Below are 20,804 nucleotides of genomic sequence, written 5' to 3'. Positions count from 1 at the left end.
ACCAAGTATGCTGATTTTTCTAGACCTATTAAATAGGAATGAAATGAGAACAGCGAAGGACTCTTTGAACTAAGGCAAGTGCTCTCTCTCTGGGTCAAGTCCCTGTCCTGTGATCTAGCACAAGTTTCCCAGGGGGGCTGCCCTTTTCAAGAATGACTGCCAGAGATTATATTCTTGCTTTTGTTACAGAAATGGTGGGAAATCGATCTGGGGTTGACCTTTTTTTGTACTTTTCTGGAAGAGAGATGAATGGCATCCTTTCTGGTGTTGTGCAAGTATCTTGCATTTTCATGAAGTGCCAGTTGGGAAAGTTGGAACCAGCTCTTCTATCTGAGGCACAGGGTGACCCGGTGCCCTGGACAGCACATTGGCTTGAGAGTCAGGACACAGGACCCAGTCCCCGCTCCGGCCCTGGCTCCTCCACGAGCTGGGTGGGCCACCCATCCTTGCTGGGCCTCCCGATGCACGTGGGGTCATCTCCAAGGCACCAACAGCAGCAGCAACAGCAGTCTGGGGTTCTGGGGAAGACTGGAGAGGCAGGCTGGATAAGACAAGCAGCTTTAGGACGGAGAGTCAGTCACCTTTGGAAAAGGCTGGGTTTTCCCCACCATAATGAGCATAGTAGGACTCATGCCTTTCCTGAGTCTTAGCCTGGTGGAATCAAAGGCAACAAGCCGACGCATCTGGGGTCAGTCAAAACCCCCCACGGTGGTATACTGGGCACCCCGACTGGTTTTACTTCCACCTAACATGGGCAACCTTTTCTGCTCTCGGCAGGAGAACAAGACAGCAAAGATGCAGAGGAGTTTTTAGTCCCCTTTTCAAAAATTCCTTTGACTTTGTCTTACTACTGAAAGATCCCTTGGAGATTATTCAGCCCACTCCTCTCATTTTATGGATGAAAAACTCAGGGGGGTGAGATAACTCCTTAGTACCTCACGTCATGTTAGGCTGCATGTTAGACCTGAGAACCAGGTCTCCTGGTTCTCAGCCTGATCATTTTTCTCTTCTGCATGTTCTAACCTCTGAAACCATAGGAATCTTGCATTTCTTTTTAAAAGCATAAACTGTATCATTAGAGGTAAAAATGCATTCATCGTCAAATACTAATTTTTATCAATATACACTCTACCCCTTATTTTCCATTTCTGTCTACTTTTTACCACTCCCAGTCTCTCAACTCCCCCTGCCAAGTTCATATTTCATAGAAAAGATTGTTTGTTTTTGTTCTTTAGTAGACAGTTAAAATGAATTGGATTCAGCTGCTTTTGAGGCATGAGGCGTTGGGGGACAAACGACGGAAAAGACACTGGGAAGGATTTTTGGCATTTGTTAGGCTGCAAAACAGCTGGAGCTGTCAGCTTGACGCTCGGCAGCCTTGTGTCTGAGCCAAACCAAAATAGAGGAAAATTGACTCAATATTTGTAAGTGGAGTTATGAATGTTTATGTTTACATCTTTTGCACACACGCAATGGAACATTTTCTGTTGGTTTGAAGCTCAGTCTTTTAAGTCTAAACATTAATTAAGAATGCTTTTGTTAAGGAATGGACTTAATTAAAGATGGCCCAATCTTAGCTGCTAGAGCTAATAAAATCCATTTTACTTTAATTTCTGGAAATCCTAGAATGTAAGTGAAGAGGGAAGAGAAACTAGGTGAAATGTGCTTCCTTGATCGAATTGCTTTCTAGCTCCACCTCCCTCCCTAAGGAAATATTATGTAATATTATACATGTGATTTTGATGAAGTCTTTCTTGTATAGCTTCCAGTTTGGGGTAAAACTTTAAAAAATTTTTGTAAATGTTTTTATTGTTTATGCTGTTACAGTTCATACTTTTTTCCCGTTCCCCACCTCCACCCAGCCAGTCCCCACACTGCTGTCTATGTCTGTGGGTCATGCATGAATGTTCTTTTGTTAATTCCTTCACCATCTTTCATCCTGTTCTCCTTACCCCCTCCTTTCCGGAAGCTGTCAGTCTGTTTTATGTATCTACGCTTCTATTACTATTTTGTTTATTAGTATACTGTGTTTGTTACATTCCACATATAAGTGAGATCGTGTGATAGTTTTCTTTCATTGAATTACTTAATCCATTTAGCCTAATTTTCTCCAGATCCTTCCATGTTGTTGCAAAATGTTAAGAGTTTCTTTCTTTTTACTGCTGCATAGTATTCCATTCTGTAAATGTATCACAGCTTAAAAGTTTGACTTAAAGTCAACTATCAGTAGATGAGTGAGGGAAAACTTTTTGTTGTTGTTTTGAAATACTTATATCAGCCTCAAACTCATTGAATTTAAGGCCCACAGAGGGGAACTAGTTTGCCTGACGTCACACAGAGATCCTGAGGCTAATACCTACTAGTTTAGTGCTATTCTTACTGGACTTTCTCCCTGAATGACTTTGTTTTCTTCAGTTATCTCCCCATTATCATTGGGCCTGATTTCATGGAATTACATCATCTCAGGGCACAGGGAAATCCAAAAGCTTCATTGCTCCTTCATTTTCCTCATACTGACTGCTTGTTTGCTCATGCTTGTTGTCCTCCCCTGTGGCTGTTCATGCCCTAGTTTTACTCCTCCTCCTCCTTGATCTTACCTCTTTGAGAGAGCCTGCCCATTTTGACCTTACCCCAGCAATCCTGGTCTCATCCCTCCAGGCTTCTCAATCTTATACTCATATCTGATTTTTCTGTTTCATTTTTTGACATTGGATCCCCCCCTTTCCAATTTTCTGCCCTCATTGTTTGTCTTCTTCTTTATTTGTCCCCCTTTCCCTTTCTTTCTTTTTCTTTCAGAATCTCTCCCTCTTTCTTCTTCCTTTCCCCTTCTTTCAAAACATACGTATGTACATGCAAAGTTAAATTAAAACAGGGCTATAAGGACACAAACTAGAGTTCTTTTCTCTACTAGTTCACTCAGCCAGAGGAAGAGACTGGGAATGGGTAGTGATGGGGGAAGTGGGGGAATTTCATTTACTTGCAAGATTTGCTTAATTGTTATTTTTAATTATTTCCCCTTTAGGGTCTTTTCCCCCCAGGTCAAGGAGCCACAATTGGAGTTGACTTTATGATTAAGACAGTGGAGATTAATGGTGAAAAAGTAAAGGTAAGACGCTAAGTTTTCAATAAGGCTTTTGTTGTGCTGTGTGAGAGGAAGTAGTGTTTCCGTAACATTTATCATATTGACAACCACATTGGAAGTAATCTACTCAGCAATGGCAGCTTATTTCCAAACATTCCCTTTATGGGGACAGGAGGGGGTTGTGGGTGATGTGTTTACAGATGGGAAGACAGAGAAAGAAGGGCTGAGGCAAGTTTGTCCTGTCTCCTGTGATGTCAGAGGCGATAGAAAAACAAGCAAGGAATTTCTTGTTGGGATCTCCTGAGCTGGGCCAGGAAGTGGCGCTACTGCCTCTGAACAGTGGCCCCGAGAAAGCAGCAGTGAGTTCCTACGCTGGTTGTGGGTCACTCAGGCAGGTGGGTCTTTCGCTGTCTCCCCTCATACCCCTAGTCCTAGCAAGGGGGAAATACTACGGGAGGATTCCATGGTGTCTTCTTTCCGCTCTGTGGCCTCTGGATAATTTGGCACCTGTAAGAACTATGTAGTCTGGAAGGGAGTAGTGCTTGTCGAGTGCCTAACACGTGTCCATCCCTCTGCCAGGGGCTTTTGCATGAGTTGCCAGGTAAATAGTAAATTATCTTCATTCTGTGTGTTTCAGAGAGGTTGAGTGACTGATCTGTGGCTTCACAGTTAGGAAGGGAGGTAGGCAGGATCTGAACCAGTTAGGTGGGCTAGTGCACCCCACTGTCTTCCTGGGGTCTCCCCTGCCATGGAAGAAGTGGGGCATGGAGGTACAATAAGCTCGTCACCTTGGAGCAAGGAAAGAAAGATGATGGATGGGTGAAACGAAACTAAATCACACACAAGGAGGGTAAAGGGACGTGCCCCTTAGAATTGGTGAAGTCCCAGTCTTAGATCTTCTGGACCTCAGGCCTATGGAAAGTAGCCACCACCCTGGTGTCCGCTGCATGGTGCAAATGGCACCAGCATTCTGGCTACCTCCCAGCCTAAGCATCCCAAGTTGGAGCCCATGGTATTTACATCCTTCTCCTACACGCACCTGTGTTCTGGTCTTCACATACTTCGGAAAGGGCAAAGAAGTTCCCAGTTGCTCCTGTAGCATTTCACAGACACACAGAGAAGTGTTTTGGACCAGATTCCTGAGTGGGGACACAAACGGTCCAGGGCCTCGTCCAGCTGTGACTCCAGAGTGGCTCCTTGCTGTACACATTACATCAAACACTATAGTAATGGAGAGCTGGGGGCTCCGGAAAACAAAAATCGGGCACAAAATCCACATGAATGCCGACTGGAAAGCTCACGGAAATACTGCATTGGTATGCAGAGAAGGCACTAGGGTGTGGGGGTTGGAGGGAGACAGGAGCGGGCACCTGCAGCTTGCCCTCATTCCAGAGGAGTGGAGGTGGTCGCCGTGTCGAGGAGCTGAGTACAGATGACTACTGTTTCAGGCATTTTACTTCTAAGCGTCTGGGTTTCCCCTTTATGTACATGTACTTGTGCAAGTTAATTCCTCTCACCAAAGTGTCAGTGCCTGCCGTGTGCCAGGCCCTGGGAGTGGGCAGGGCTGAGTAAGAAAGGGTCCATGCTGTTAAAGAGCAGGCTTACTTTTCTGAATCCCCGGGTTTAGTTACTAGATTTATTCCTCTTCCTTCGAACCATGACCTCATTTTTAAGTGCTCAGCTAGAAATCCATCTTTTTATAACATCTGACTCCATCATGAGACCACAGGCTGCCCAAGAGCAAGGCTGTGTCTCACTCATCTTTGTATTCACAGCGCAGTTCCTGTCGCCGTCACCTGTTCAGGCCTCTGGACCTTCATCCATAAAAAGTGAGAGTTGGCTAATCTCCCGGATGAAGTCCTAACCCATTTGCCTGTGATCCTCTCTAGCCATATATGTAGAGTCAAGGAACAAAATGGCCCTTTTCCACCACATTAATGCAAGGGCCTCATTAAAACTGGACACATGAGGCACACCTTCTTCGTCTTTCAGTAGAGGAGGCAGAGAGGTGTAGGGTTTGCTAAGGAAACACTTGCTGTGTTATTTTTGCCCTTGTTCCTGAACATTTACTGGCACCTCTTTCTGGTGATTAAGTGTCTGTTTTGCTAGCAGTTTGCAGGTTTGTTCCAAGCCCCATGGAGACCATAGAAAAGAGACCACCCACCGGGCGCATGGCAGGCAGGACCAGAACCCAGGCCCCTCCTGACTTCCCATCCAAGCCCCTCCCCGACAAGCCTAGTTATTTCTAAGAGAGCTCCCAGGACTGAGGACAGGGAATCAGAATTAGAAAGATTCTTATAGCTATTAAGGCTTATTGCTAAACAGTAAAGGTAAAGCTGAGGGAAGAGGTCCTTTTCTTCACGCGCTATGCTGGAGTAGAAAATATAATTAAAACGTACATAGAATTTTCTTCTTTCCGTTGATATTTTAAGTCTATCATAAATAAATGAGTAATAAGTAAAATCGTAAGCTGGTCTAAAACCTTTTAACTTGAGTGATGTGTGCACTGGCCTGCAGTGCCTGCGGTGTTATGGACGGAAAATCAAGACAAATTCACACAGACTACTGAGTCCTGTGGAGGAAAAGGGATGGCATGGCTACTCCCTCAAGGGGGGAGCACCTCAGAACGGCCTGGCCACCCTCTCAAGGGGAGAGTGCCCTGACCCTTGCCTAGACAGGCCTTTACTGTTTTTTTTTTGCGCAGGAGTTCAGATACAACTTATTAATCATTGTCAGGCAGTAAACAGTAGATAGCATACAAAGAACTATTAGGGCTTCTTCTAAGTCAGGGTCTATCAGCTAAAAGTCTACAAAACTTTGGGAAAACAAACTCATTTTCTGCCTGGGCCTTTATCATTTAACTAAGAGCATTTTTAGCAAAGCAGGCTTCACAGGATTTTACATATCCTTTCTCAGGCCTAATCACCTGGGGAGCCTGCCATTCCCAGCACAGGGCTGCACCACCCTCAGTCATTGTTTTCAGGCTTAAGTCAGGCAGAGAAGGCAGATAGCCAAGGAATTTTTGGAGACTTCTCACAGACTCAGGGGAGTCAGGCTTTGTCAAAGCTGAGGGGCAATGGTCCTTCACCCCCTTTCTTCATAGCCCCCCAAGTCCTTTCCTGGGGCCTCCACATGATCGTACCTGTCTTAGGTCATTCCCCCCTTGGGGAATCTTACCCATCATTGGCTAACTGATCAAGCACTGGAGGCCAGTTATGGAAAAAGGAGCAGAAGCGGTGCTCCTACCAGGGAGATAAGCTTTGTCTCCTTAGTGGCTTATGGTCCGAAGGTCGCTCACTCAGCCTTAGCCATGGAGCGGGGTGGGGGTGGGGGGTTACAGCTCCTGAAACCAGGCATGGCAGTTCCCAACACTTGAGGAGCTTCATTATAGCAATAAAAGATTTTTTGGATTTCTCTCTAATCAGGTATATTTTGTACAGATAGGAAAGTCTTGAAAGTACGCACATGTATTTGCTCATTTGACCATCTGGCCGTCCATTTACTCATCCATCCTGTTAGAGTAGATGCTTTGTTCCAAGCCTGTGTTAGGTAAAACACCCTTGCTCCCTAGTAACTCACTACCGTTGGTCTCACACATTTTATCTGTGAGAACTTCCTCAGGACCCCACTGATCATTATGCAGAACTAATCCTTCCTCTGCAATTCCACAGCCTTTGTTACTCACTTGGCCCTCATTCAGACGGGTCCACTGTGCACCATGGACCTTGCTAGGAAGGCAGGGGAGTACAAAGTGAAGTAAGAAACAGTCCTCACCCTTAAAGAACTCAGTCTAGCAAGGAGGCGCTCCAGTGAACCAATGACTGCAGTAGGTTATCGTGACCATGAGACAGCAGAGGTGTGAGGACTGGTGGGAAGAGAGAGAGGAGATGAGCAGTGTAGCCCCGAGCTGGGGGCGACAGTGGCCAGAAAGCCCTGGCTGTGGTAATGAGGACAGAACTGACTGGCACGAGCCTGACCCTAGGAGACGTTTCCTCCTGCTGGTGCCTCGTAAAAGGACATCTCATTTTGTATTATGGTTAGTTAATCTAGGGTCTATCCTCCCTGTAGACGGTGAACTCTTTGAGGTCAGGGATTGTGTTTTACATCCTTGGGCTTAGTACAGTGCTCTGCATAGATTCATGAGCTGTAAATGCTGGAAAGGAACAAATGAATGGCAGAGAGAAAGGTGAGGTTGAGTTGAATGATGAAGGCAGTGGAACATGGATATCCTTGAGACTCCACAATAAGGCTGGACATAGGTAGCCTCCTGTGAGAAAGCATCTTGGCAGGGCAATACAGCCACCTTTTAAAGAAGGTATTTCAGTGGCTTTAATTCTCAAACCCGTTTTCAAGATGTGCCCATTTTCTGTGCCCAGAAAACATACTGATTTCTAATGATTGACAGTATTAAATCCCATCACAAGTGCTTTAGAGGCTCAGTATGGCACTAAAACAACAGTTTGTTGAAAAACAACAACAGTAGTCTGTTGTGCTAAGGTCCTGGCAGAGGGGAACCGTACCCCTACATTTGGGGCAGAGCAGAGAAATAACTTTTGTCTGGGCACCTGCATGGTTGCCTGCAGCATCCACAGACTCTCGTGTGCGCATCGAAGAGCAGCGGCAACCCATCCTAAGGAGTCTCCCTGCTGTTCATTGGTGGCAGGGACAGCCTACCCACCACTCATCCGTTTCCTCTGCTAACCTGGTGTGAGCAGAGGGTGACACCAGCTGACTCATGCTGTCTGGATGCCGATGCCCATTTAAATCAGTCTCCAGGAGCGAGCACAGCACAGCGGCCTGAAATGAGTGCCTATGAGAAGGACTAGCAAAGGAGAAGGCCTGGGGTCCGGGTCCCAGCTTCGTGAGGAACCACTGGGTGATGGAGTTTCCTGCTAATGAGGGGCAGGCCTAAACTTGCCTAACCTACTGGATTGCTGTAGGGGTTAGTCGGGATTGTCAATAAATACCTGGACAGCCTACTATGTGCCAGGTACTCTATTTGGTGCGGGGGAAACTGAGTAAAATGGACCCCGACTTTCCCTTCGTGAAGCTTTCAGTTGAGTGAGGAAGCCAGCCATTAAACAGATGGTTACAACTAAATAAATGATTGGGATGTGCCCCGTGCTGTGAGGGAGAACTACAGGGTGGGCTGCAGGAGAGGATATGTGGGGGTGGGGTGGGGGTGGGGAACGGCCCAATCGGAGGGGGCCTTCTCCGAGGAAACGATGTTCTGCTGATGGGGGTGAATGCATTTTGTGGTGTGTGAACTTTATGCAATTAGAAGGGAAGATTATTATTGTTGTTATTTCTCAAGGCCTTCAGATTTGTTCTGCACTCAGCAGTCTCTCTGGAGAACAGTTCTCCCTCAGTATCTTCTACTCTGGGAGGGGAAATTCAGGGAGAAATCAGTGTTTGGCCTTTTTATTTATAATTAGGAACATCAGTTATCAGGTCATGGAACTGGTAGATGACTTCAGAAAATGTGTGAACTTTCAACAGGCTTACATGTTTATTAACCTTTTCTTATAAAGAAACCAGTGAAGCCTAAAGAGACTAAGTGACTCGCTCAAGGTCACAAAGCAGAAGTGGTGGAAGAAAGTCACTACTTTTGTCTGCCGTGGCATTGTTCCTGTTTTCATGAACAAAGATAGCACCTCAGTATATTCATCTGAATTTTTTTGAACTGGTAAAGGTGGTGCGGTTGGATTCTCTCCCCCTCCCATTGCTGACTGAAATGCCAGCAGTCACAGAATGACAGCTCGCCCTGTGTCCTGACTTTCATAATACGGCATTGTGCTGACGAGAGCAGACTCTGGGACCATATTGCCTGGCTGACCTGGCGCTAGGACATGCTCGCTGTGAGATGTCGAGCAACTTAATTAATGTCTCTGTGCCTCATGTGAGAATTGGATACAGTAAAAGTACCCACCTCATAGTTATTGTCAGGATTAAGAGAGTTTTTACAAGTGAAGTGCTTAGAATAGAGCTTGACACATAATAAATGCTCAAAGGCACAGACTACAGTGTGGTGTTAGCCAGAGGGAAAGGGGGTGGCGGCAGGTGGAGGTGGGCAAAGGGGGGGGATGGGCTGGAAAGAGACTTTGGGGTGGTGGGCGCACAGTGCTGTGTGCAGATGATGTCCGTTGAGTTGTGCACTTGAAACCTGGATGGTTTTGTGAACCCGTATCACCCCAATAAATTCGACAAAAGGAAGGAAAAAAGAGTAAAGGGGAAACTCTTAAATAATCTAACAACAACAAAAAAACCTAAAGCAAAAATCTTTTTAAAAAACCCCCAAAACCTAAAGCAATGCCTGTTCCTAATTAAACACACACAACAGTTTTTTAAAAAACTACAGGTGCTTTTTTATTAGGGCAGAAAATAACTATGAAATTATTTGGGTGAAGGTGTTTCCACTTCTGAACTAAAGCATTGCCTTCTTTCTTTGCTGCTCCCCCAATCTGACCCTTCTTGTGTGCCTTACAGCTTCAGATCTGGGACACAGCCGGTCAAGAGAGATTTCGGTCTATCACCCAGAGCTATTACCGAAGCGCCAATGCCTTGATCCTCACCTATGACATCACCTGTGAGGAATCCTTCCGCTGCCTTCCTGAGTGGCTGCGGGAAATAGAACAATATGCCAGCAACAAGGTCATCACTGTGCTAGTTGGTAAGTAAGGGCTAATGAGAGAAGTCGATTTGGGGGCATCAGAGAATTTATAATCACATAAAGCTTGTGCCTTGGCACCTTTCAAGAATATAGTCTACAGCTGTATAATTCAAGCAGTTGACATTCAGTTCTGCAATCGAAGAGGAAATGAAATAGGTCCTATCTATCCCATGATGGTGTAGAAGAGTAAAGTAGGAAACATTGCTGATGGATGTTTCTGTCCATGGAGGCGCTAGGGAAGAGGGCCAACTGCCACGAAGTCATGTGGCTGCCAAACATTCTTTAACATCTGATTACGAGATCATGAAACCGGTGGTTGGTCTAGGAGTAAAATATATCTCTTAGGTTGATAAGGAATTCATCAGTGAAGCAATTGTTTTTTTGACTAAAAAATGGACTTAGGCTAATTTTTTCCTTTCTTACATTTATGCTGACTTGAGAAATTCTAATTTCCAGAAAGAATCTACTAAGGGAAATTCTGTAGTTTGTGTCATTTTGTAGGAAGGTAGAACCTGCTTTGTGTGGAAAAAGCAGAATACAGCCCGTGGTTTTCTGCGATGACAAATACACCCACTGAGAATGGAATTGCAGTGAAATACCAGATCATTAAAAATCCCTCTAGTGGTGATGGGAAAATGTTAATAATATATGATGTTTAAAATGTTTTCTAAGAAGGAATATTACTGTATATTCTAGCAAGACATGATTTGGAAATCTGGGTAGACAGCCTTGCAGAATTCCCAGGCCAGGTGGGATTTATCATAGAAAATGTTGCCAAGTAACATTGTTGATATATCACCTTTGCTGGATTTCACAGAAAATGGAGGTAGAAATTTTTTTAAAGCTAAAACATGCCATGAATTATTCGTGCCAATACTTCCATTTATAATTTAGGACTTTCATTTAACCTCATTAATTTTTTTAAAAAGATTTTATTTATTTATTTTTGGAGAGCAGGGAAGGGAGGGATAGAGAGAGGGAGAGAAGCATCAGTGTGTGTGGTTGCCTCTCACGTGCCCCTAAACTGGTGACCTTTTCACTTTGCAGGCCACTGCTCAGTCCCCTGAGCAACACCAGCCAGGGCTTACCCTCATTGGTCTTGTATCTGTAGTTCCTTTTCCTCATGCCAAAAATCCGTGTCCCAATGACACCTGCATAATTACTCATTTGCTTTATCCCCCAAAAATGTTCATAGCAGCCTCAGAATAACAATGCCAGACCTACCACTGACAAGATGATTACTGCAACAATGCAAGATTTTTTTCCTTCAACTCTTTTCATTCTCAGCGTATACATGTATATGGCTGGGAATGCATAGCTAAGTTACCGTCTCCTCAACTCACATGGACTTGTTACTCCATGTGGTTATGCCACTTCATGACAAACAGGTCCATTTGTTTAAGTTGCTTTCAATTTTAGGAATTGCTTTTAAACTTCAATTTCATATTAACTGTGTAATTTAATTATATTATTATGTAAAACTATGTAGATACTGCAGTCAAATCTGTAAAGTAAGGTATATTTAGAGAGGTCTAGTTTCTATTCCTCCCTATCCCTTAACCTTATTTCTTTAATGGGTAACCATTATCTTTAGGATTTTGGTTTATTCTCCCATTAAAAAAACAAGCAAATAAACTGTGTATATACCTTTATCCTTGTTCTTAGACCGTTGTGAATTATATACACTTTCTTCTACTTTGCTTTATTTACCTAACAATACAACCTGTTGTCTCACTTCCGGGCAGCATATAGAGATATTTTTTATTGCTTTTTGCAGTGGCAGATAACTCCAAATAACAATCAGTGTATGATAGTGTATGTAGCCAGGACCCAACTGATGGACATTTGGGCTGTTTCCAGTTCTTTGCCATTACAGATGGCACTGGTATTTAAAGATAAACATTCCAGTAATTACACTCCCATTTGCTTGGCTTTACTCGCCCATTGTCTGGTTTGACTCCAGGTATGGAATTGGATTTTGATGTTTGCAAGCCTACAGAAAACCAAATGATGATTCCTTCTGTGATTTTACCCCTGTTTAGGCAACAAGATTGATTTGGCTGAAAGGAGAGAGGTCTCCCAGCAGAGAGCTGAAGAATTCTCAGAAGCCCAGGACATGTATTATCTGGAGACCTCGGCCAAGGAATCTGATAATGTGGAGAAACTCTTCCTTGACTTAGCATGCCGCCTCATCAGTGAAGCCAGGCAGAACACCCTTGTGAACAATGTATCGTCTCCCTTACCTGGAGAAGGGAAAAGCATCAGTTATTTGACTTGTTGTAACTTCAACTAAAGGCTGAGGCACAGAGAAGCAAAAGGAATCAGCAGCTGCCCCAATGGGCCACAAATTGCTGGGGAGACCTGGCGGGGACGGTGGCTCCTGCTCTCGGACCTTCTGACTCCTGAGTTTACAAAGCATGCCAGGCCAAGGGCCTGGGCCACAGGCCAGCATTAGCAGAACATATCATGGTTTCATCCTTTTGCAGTCTGGAGGCAGAGCAAGGAAAAGATTGCGTTGGGCACTCCATGACCTGCAGAGCATGTTGCTTTTGTTTTTTTAAAAAGCAAGCAAAAGCGCATACCTGAACACAGTTCAGAGAAACCTCTCCTGCCCATCAGTGGGGGTATGTGGGGGATGTTCTTTTTAGGGCTCCTGGGGGCCTTGGTTTTCTTGTCCACCAGATAACCAAAACTGAGAAGGCCAAGTACTGTCTCTGTGGTGCGTGTTGAATGACCCCATGGAGATTTTGAAAAGTGTTATTTCTCTTGTCCACAGGCACTTTCAAGAACTTTGGGATGTCAAAAATGAAACAAAACCTTTACCCATGACCAACAGTTAACCATTATTGTTTTAATGATATATACAAGATCCACAACTCCTTTTGGTGCTAATGATTCTGCTGTTTCACAGACCAAATGTTTTAGTACATTTATGTCCTTAAATGTATTTCATAGAAATAAAAAAAAATAAGGGAAGTCTATGAATCAGCACTCTTTCTCAAAGTGTCATTACACCTTTTCTAGGGTGGATTATTTTGGAGAAGAGAATATGTTCTTTTACGTTCCCCTCTAAATCTTAACCATTTTTCATCCTTCTTGTCCTTTAAGTGAAAAAAAAGGAAAAATGAAAAACAAATGGTAGATAATATTCTAATATAAAAGATGAGCTCTAAGACATGACAAGTGGGTATGAGAAGACAGACCGGATATGACCAAAATACTGTGGAAGACTGGACTGCGGTGGAGCGTGCCAAGCAGAGCACAGCCCTGGCACATCCGCTCTCTGGCACTATCGCTCTGGGGCAGACCAAGGCCTAGGATTTTGTAGGTTTTTAGTATGAGTGAAAATCGCAGCAGATGCAAACGCTCACGAACCATTCTTGTATCTTCAATGATAACCTTAGAAAATACCTGCTTGTGGAGGCGGTTCAATCGTCATTTGTCACCTCTTTTGTGTAGTAGTGTTACATTTGGACACGCATTCTTTCCTGTTTCTTTTTTCTTTTCCCCCCTTTCTTTCCTGGCTCTCCCTTCTCTTCCTCTTCCCCTTCCCTCCCTCCTCCTTCCTGACTGCCTCCTCTCCTGATATGCATGTGTTACTGCACATCTCCAGTTCAGATGGAGGTGTGTATGCCTTTACTTAGCTGATTTTAAACCAGGACTCAAAAATGGAAGACATGCTGCTGAATATGTGTTATTTCTTCAGTGCCATAATTTGATACCGTCCCATTTGTTTACTGATATAAATGCAAATTGGAAAAATAAACCTGTATGCTGTTGATGCTCTCAGATGTTTATGTAGCTTGCTGCTTAGCATAAGTGAGGGATGAGTAATGGAATAAGGATAGATGTAACCCTGCTGTTTCTGTAGATGGAGGCCAATCTCAGTCCTGACATGTGGATGTTGGAAAGCTAATTTTAAAGCAGTGAGTCCTGCAGAGACCAGGTATTGATAAAGCATTTCTAGCATTCTCTAGCAGGTTTCAGAGTGACCCAGCCTGGCACATGGGGACTATACATTATTCTTTAAGGGACTGATACTTTTGGCTGCCCCCACTGTGTCTGTCCTGATTATCTGAGTAAGAGACAGCCCAGAAGTTGGAATTGTTTTTTTATTTTAGAATCTCTCTCTACAGGAAAGAAACATCATTTTAATAAACACTAACCAAAAGAATTGACAACTGTTGCCTTTTTTTCCCTTACCTTCTCCACTAAGCCAGCAACTACAGGTATTCAGAAAACAAGCTGACCAACTTGGGCAGAAGAGCTTCTCTTTTTAAACTGTGAGGAAATGTGCCTAAGTTTAGATTTATTATCTTTTAATTAGGGCAAAAATCCAATTACCCTCGTACATCATGACCCAACTTTGTCTCACAGCAGCAAGTGTGTTGAACATCAAGCTGCTTTGTGAACTTGAGAACAGGACTTTTGTTACATTGGACACATTTATGTAAAATTAACAGCTTTTAGAGCCATTCCTGTATTCTGAAATTCTCATTCCCTAAGGTTCACCCTCCTCTATCACTAGCCACACTTACAAGGGGATTTGAAAGCTTTGCTCCTGGTCCCCTCCCTGGTACCCCTTCCAGCCTTTCTGTAACTTTGTCACTCCACCACGGCCGTCAGCAGGACTCATGAGAATGTAGCCCTTCCCCCCACCCCGCTTAGTCGTGTGAATTCCAGATTAGGCTTTATGGACCCTTGCTTACTGATGTAGCTCAAGTTTGAAAATAATCCCTGACAATATTGTAGGTGCTTAATAAGTATAGTCAAATAAATACATTAGTGCCATGAGGAATGGTTAAATAGAGATTTCTCAAAAAAAAAAAAAACCCAGGCCAGGACCTCAACTTATTTGTTTGGCTACTAGTTCTTGTCATGGCAATATTTGCTAAGATGAGTCTTCTTAAATAAAAATGAATTCTCATTTAATGGTGAATGAAAAAGGAAGTTGCTCTCTCCTAATTCAGTTTGGCTTACCCTGAGTCATAAGACTGTCAGACTCCATGTCTACTTGCATTTTTGGTGTGATCTTTCTGCTTTTATTGAAGTTACTAAATATATGACAATGTCTCATATTCATGTCATGAATCAGGTTTGGGAAAAATCTGTGAAATCATGTTGCTTGCTGATACTAATGATTTATTATGGCTTTGTGTAGAATGTGTCCTCAAAGGATTTTGTGCTTTCTCCTTTATCTGTGCAAGGCTTTTTATTCCTTAAATGTCATATTGAATTATGTTAACATTTAATTTTGATTATACAGGGCCAATTCCCTTTCTGTGGATTACTTAAATTAGCCTATTAGCTTTTCCTGGCCTTTCTTTTTTCCTTTTGGTCATTTCAAGTTCTGTCTCATTCCTGAGTAAAGTAGCAAGAAAAAGAAAAGTGGAAGTCAGAGAGATTGCTTTAACCATGTGTCAGTTCCTGATATAGGGTTTGGTAAAAGCCACTGGCAGTAATAAGATATTTGGATTAGGATTATTTATTTTAAGCAATTTAGACTTCTTGGAGGTTGGAGGGAGAATTTAATGGAAAACTGGACCCTTCTGTTCATGAGTGCATGCCCTTGGAAGTCACTGGTGACTTCCAGTGTTAGATCAATGATTTCCCTCATTTACTCTTTTAGTTATCCCATAATTCTTCCAGATTTAGCATCAGCTTTCAGATAACGAATCATTCTGCAGACGTATCAGTTTTAAGTGATTTTGAATTGGTCTTCTGAAAACATGAAAACACTTAAAAAAATAATAAACCAAGTTGCACTAGTCTCTGGAAGAGTTTCTCTAGGGTTTGCCCTTTCTTTCATCTAGAATTTTTTTTTTTAACGGCAACTGGTTACTTACATTCCTCATTCATGGTCCAGACAGATGTGTTTAATGCAAGTATAATAATACTTTTAAGACTTAACCAGAACATCAAAAGTAGTAAAAAAAAATGCATGTCCTATCTTTCAGACAGTATAGCTCACTAATTTGGGGATAAGAAAGGGATGTGTTTTCAGATTTCATTTGTCACATGAGCCTACTTGTGTTCACAAGGAACACTGCTTTCCCTTACGTCCTTCACCTTGGGTGGAAAGGACACTGAGTTAAGAACTTGTCATCTCTTCCGACGACTATTAATACTGTAATGTTAGACCAAGGGGGGTGGCACTTCATCTCCTTTCCTATGACACTTCATGTCCTTTCCTAAGTCTGTAACATTGGAATGTTGGAAGCTATACTTTGACATTAAAAACAAACTGAAGCATAAAAAAAGATGGTTAAGGGATTTAAAATTTAAGACATCTGAATATTTGACAGATTTGGGGAGATAAAGCTTGGGGAAGAGGAATGCAATTAGTGTATTAGAACAAGACTCTGTGGTTCAGAGGGTGTGATGAGGCCCGTTAAACAGAGGCCGGAGGGTTCACTGTGACGGCGCTGCTTCAGGACCGGTCCCTGTCAAGCAGACGTTAGATGAGAACTCAGCAAAGATGACACAGAGAGGATTCCAGAAGTGACCAGGCATCGGATCAGATGACCCATTAACTTAAAATTCTATGTTGCAGTGCTTTGCTCCTCATAACACATTCAATTAAATGTGTTGACCTATACAGATAATGGTTAAAAAAAAAAGGCTGTCAAAAGTTCACTCTTACCCTCCAGGAAGGAGGTTGGGTACATGTTGTTAGGCCAGAAGGCTACTTGCCCTTATGCCCTAGGCTAGAATTCCTTTGTCAGTCCATTGTTGATGTCCTACTGAAATCACAAACAGTTAAAAAAATTTTTAAAGATGGTGTTTTAATAGAAGTTACATGAAATCATGAAAACTGTGTATTTGTCACTTGCCAAAAATAGATCAGGCTCAGTTTGGTGAATAATTGGTGTTCTTCAGGATTTCATGACAGGCCTTTTTAGTAGAGCAGAATCTTCAGTTAAAGATCCCATCAATATACCAACATGAGTTGCACAGCCCCCATCCGAGATGGGTGGATAAATGACTGACGTAAAGCAGTCCCCAAGATCCATTTTGGGAAAAAATACCAATTGGTTACTTGGTTTGATTCTCTTGGGGAAAAAACCAAAAACATGATCTGAAAATGATTTTAACAGAAAGGAGGCCAAATTGCTTCACGTAGAAAGTAACTAAACGCAGGTCTTTGAAAATCAGAGATAACTATAAGCAACATTTGCTAATAAATTCCATGACCCAAATGATTCCACCTGCAAAATAACCTGCATCCTTGCCGGGCTGATAGATTTCACTGGTCTTTATTAAAAACCCATTGGCCTTGCATCAGTAGAAACTCTTGAGTTTTGGTGAGACTTCCTGTGATTCCTTTAGCTAAAAGAGCAGAGCATGAAAGCTATCCCTTAGTTGACTTTCTGGAACGCACGAGTCAAAATTTTACTTTCCCACTGAGGTGAAGCAGAGTTTTTGGAGATATTTCATTCTAGTTCCTGATGGAATCCGTAGAGGGCTGTGATTCTGACACGAAAGGGCGGATATAGGGAGGCATACGGAGGGCGGAACACTCACTGGGCGAGGTGCCTGGAGCCCTAGTACTGCAGTGGATTAGTGAACTTTATTATGCAAAGTACGACCTCTTGAGGATCAGTTTCTCACCTACTGACTTACAATGCCTGTGAGGACTGTGACAATTAGAAAAGATACATTGAAAGTATGGTGCTTAGTAAACAGTAAGCACTCATATATTAGTTTTTCTTCTCTTTGATTAAGAGCAGACTTTGGCTGCTCTGATGCAAGTATAGATCCTTAGGACAAAACAAAGACTCCTTTTTGGTTTTGAGGAAAAGAGCTCCATTTCTGAAAGGGACTCTGGGCACTGCTGTTACCCAAGGCTTCCTTTACTTCACACACTTTAGGAAAGGCATTCTCTCTCTCTCTCTCCCTATAGGTAATTCCAGGGTTGTAACTCCTCATTAAGGAAACTTAACGTTATTACTGAAATACCTCACAGTGCAATTTGAACCTTTCTTCTTGATTCTTTTCTTCATGGGAAGAAAACTGGGTTGATCCTCTCTTCTTTTCAAGGGGTCATGTTTGCCATTTATTATCGCCCTTTTCCCTCATTTTTCAAAATGACAGAAAAGCTCATTAAGGTGGTAATTATTCCTTGAGGGAATGTCAGGATAGGTATTTATAATAAATTCTCAGCTTCTTATTGGTATGATTTAGATCATAATCTTACTGTTGGCTAAATCTTAAAGTATGTATTTTTCTTTATCTAATGTAATTTGATAACAAAGTAAGCTTCTGAAGAATTAGTCTGGTTGTGAGGACCTAGTTTCTTCATCTCAATAAAAATACAGTCATAATTCTAGTTATATCGTCTGCTTTCAGAATTTAATATCATAGATGCCATTATTTGATAGATGTAATTACCAACGCTGAAATTTAGCTGGGGTTCTCTCCCTGCTTATGTGTGCACTAAATTCTGAAATAACAATTGTAATACCAAATGTCTAATTAAGCAAAAACTCATGTACAGAATGACAAAAGATAAGAATCTGGTCTGTTAGGATAATTTGTAACTAGTTGGTTGAATGCTGCATAGCTTTTGTTTAAGGTTAGTTTTGCCTGGATTAAATAACAGTAGCAAGACCTGATAAACCCTCTGAAAACCAGCTACTAAACATACTGCTTTCTCAAATGTAATCTACAGGAATAAATATTCTCTTGTCCTATACAACTGCAGAATGCTAGTGGATCTTTCTTATAGGCTATTTGACAATGAATACTAATTCATTTAAATAAAATTTTAAACAACCCTCATATCCCTTTAAGTTGTGTTGGGGCTCTCAAGTCCCTGCTGCAGAACAGTTCCAATGACTGAAATGCTAGCTTCTAATTTCTGCTCCCTGCAGGGTCCAGTGCTCTAGACACAGCAGATGACTCGAGCGCCTGTGACAATACGTGAGGGGGGTACGTAAATGTGTAAGTGTGAGTGTGTGAGTAAAACTGCTGTTTTCGGCAGCCCCCCTTAAAAAAACCAAAACTTCTCAAAATTTCAGATAATAAAGGGTTAAAAAGAGATTTTTGATCTCTTAAGAGGTCAAAAGTGCCCCATATATAAAAGTGCCCCATATAGATTGCCTCATAGTTTAGTGCATGATTTCTAGTATAGGGATGAAAAATGCAAAATACATCATTCTGGAAGGCTTCTCAGCAGCTAGTAAAAATATTTAGAAAAGCTGTTTTATGAAGAGTCAGAGTCCTTGACTCCCCACCCCCTGACCCGTTCCCTATCTCTTCTCATTAAAACATGGACTTCAACATAGTTTTATCAAACATATTAGTCATTAAATCTTATGAACTCAATTCTTCATATTTGCTGTTGGTTTTAGGCATAGGCTCCAGTAATATCTTAATAAACCAGTGTACAAAATCTAACCATTAGCTTCAATGCAAACATAACACTTGGCTCTAAATGTTAATATGCAGATATTAACAGTACACTGTACCATGTCTTTATGTGATCATGTATTCTTTCTTAATAAAAAGCCTGTTGGAAATATAAGCACATAATGACCATTATGTAGAAAGGTGATTATATGAAAACTTCAATCAATATTAAAAAGGAAGGATGAAGTTGCACCTCTAAAAATTAAATTTTTTTTAGATTTTTAATTAAAAAATCTAAATTAACACCTACCATATAATTCTGTGTATGGCATTTTTTTTGCTGTAAACATCTTTGTCAGAAAAAATTTTGCTATATAACTGTTCATAAGGCCATTTTGCTATTAAAAAAAGATAAAATGTAGTAACTTTTGTTTTTTGTTTGGTTTCATATCTCCATTGCCAAATCAATCAACCGCTGTAAAAAAGATAAAATAACTCGTTGACAGTTTGGTTGGTTTCATTTCTTCATTGACAAATCAACTATCTTCATGTTTTTAAGACAACACATTTAAGCTAGTTGTCAGTTTGGTTTCATGTTCCCATTGACAAAATTCTCTTAGCTACTCCCGTTTTGGTATTACATATAAATCTTAGCCAGCCCTTATAATAGTCTACACAGTGATAAGTAGAGACACAGTGAATGTACTTAGAACCATACAGTTCACCCCTTTAAAGGGTACAGGTCAGTGTTATTTAGTATATTTATAGAGTTGTACAACCATTACCACTATCTGTCTCCAGAACCACCACCCCAAAAAGAAACTCCATACTCATTTTCAAGTTACTCTCCCTCCCTCCTCCCCCAGCATCTGACAAGCACTGCTTTACTTTCTGTCTCTACCGATTTTGCCTGTCCTGGGCATTTCACATAAATAGAATTATACAATATGTGGTCTTTTGTGGCTGACTTCTTTCTAAGTGTAGCATAATGTTTTCAAGTTTCATGCTGTAGCATGAGTCAATACATTCTTTTTATGACTAAATAGTATTCCATTGAATGTATGTATATACCACATTTTATTTGCCCATTCATCAGGGGATTGGGGATTTGGGCCGTTCCCACTTTTCGGCCATTACAAATAATGCTGCTGTGAACACTGAATACAATTTTTCTGTGGACATTGCATACATATGTTTTCACATCTCTCTTGAAAGCAACTAGTCTTGCAAATCAAGAATGTGTGTTCATTTAAGGACAACATCTTAAACTCCTAGTTAGGTAATGCAACTTATAATCTTAAATCAATTGTTCACTTAGGAGACCCTTAAATAACAGCTAACTCCCCAATATGTCCGTAAGAATTTTTCTATAAACCTATTACTTAGCTACGATAATCACTTTCATGAAGACTGCTTCAGTTGTCATCATACAGAGAATTTCTGAAGTCCTCTGCATTGTTTTAAAGGCCAGCTACAAATCATGCTGGAGAGAAGTACTCAATCTTCTAGGATTCAATGAAGGAGCACCTTTAATATACAACTTCCTTTACCTATCACTTGGCTTTTAAAGTTTGGATTTTTCTTCTTGCAAAAGAAATTGAAAAATAGCCAAACCACCTGACTGTCCATTGTAGCTTAAATGTTTATTATTAAGAATTATAATTCATGCTGATAGTCAAAGTAAAAAGGATGTATTTTTTG

The 20,804-nt window shown here is 41.7% G+C and overlaps 1 protein-coding gene across 2 annotated transcripts in view; it reads left to right on the top strand.

The window, feature by feature from the left end:
* RAB30 (RAB30, member RAS oncogene family) overlaps positions 1 to 13,530 on the top strand; it is a 77,565-nt gene extending 64,035 nt beyond the window's left edge. For both annotated transcript variants that reach the window (XM_037042830.1, XM_037042831.1), the window contains exons 3-5: positions 3,023 to 3,106; positions 9,569 to 9,752; positions 11,795 to 13,530. In XM_037042830.1, the coding sequence (XP_036898725.1) occupies positions 3,023 to 3,106; positions 9,569 to 9,752; positions 11,795 to 12,045 (519 nt within the window). In that variant the 3' untranslated portion in view covers positions 12,046 to 13,530. The remainder of the gene's footprint in view (positions 1 to 3,022; positions 3,107 to 9,568; positions 9,753 to 11,794) is intronic.
* Positions 13,531 to 20,804: the final 7,274 nt, after the last annotated feature.

The sequence above is a fragment of the Sturnira hondurensis genome, unplaced genomic scaffold, assembly GCF_014824575.4.
Source record: "Sturnira hondurensis isolate 20B ecotype Veracruz unplaced genomic scaffold, ASM1482457v3 Scaffold0003801, whole genome shotgun sequence".
NCBI classification, from domain to species: domain Eukaryota; kingdom Metazoa; phylum Chordata; class Mammalia; order Chiroptera; family Phyllostomidae; genus Sturnira; species Sturnira hondurensis.
This window is presented reverse-complemented; position numbering and strand designations above follow the sequence as displayed.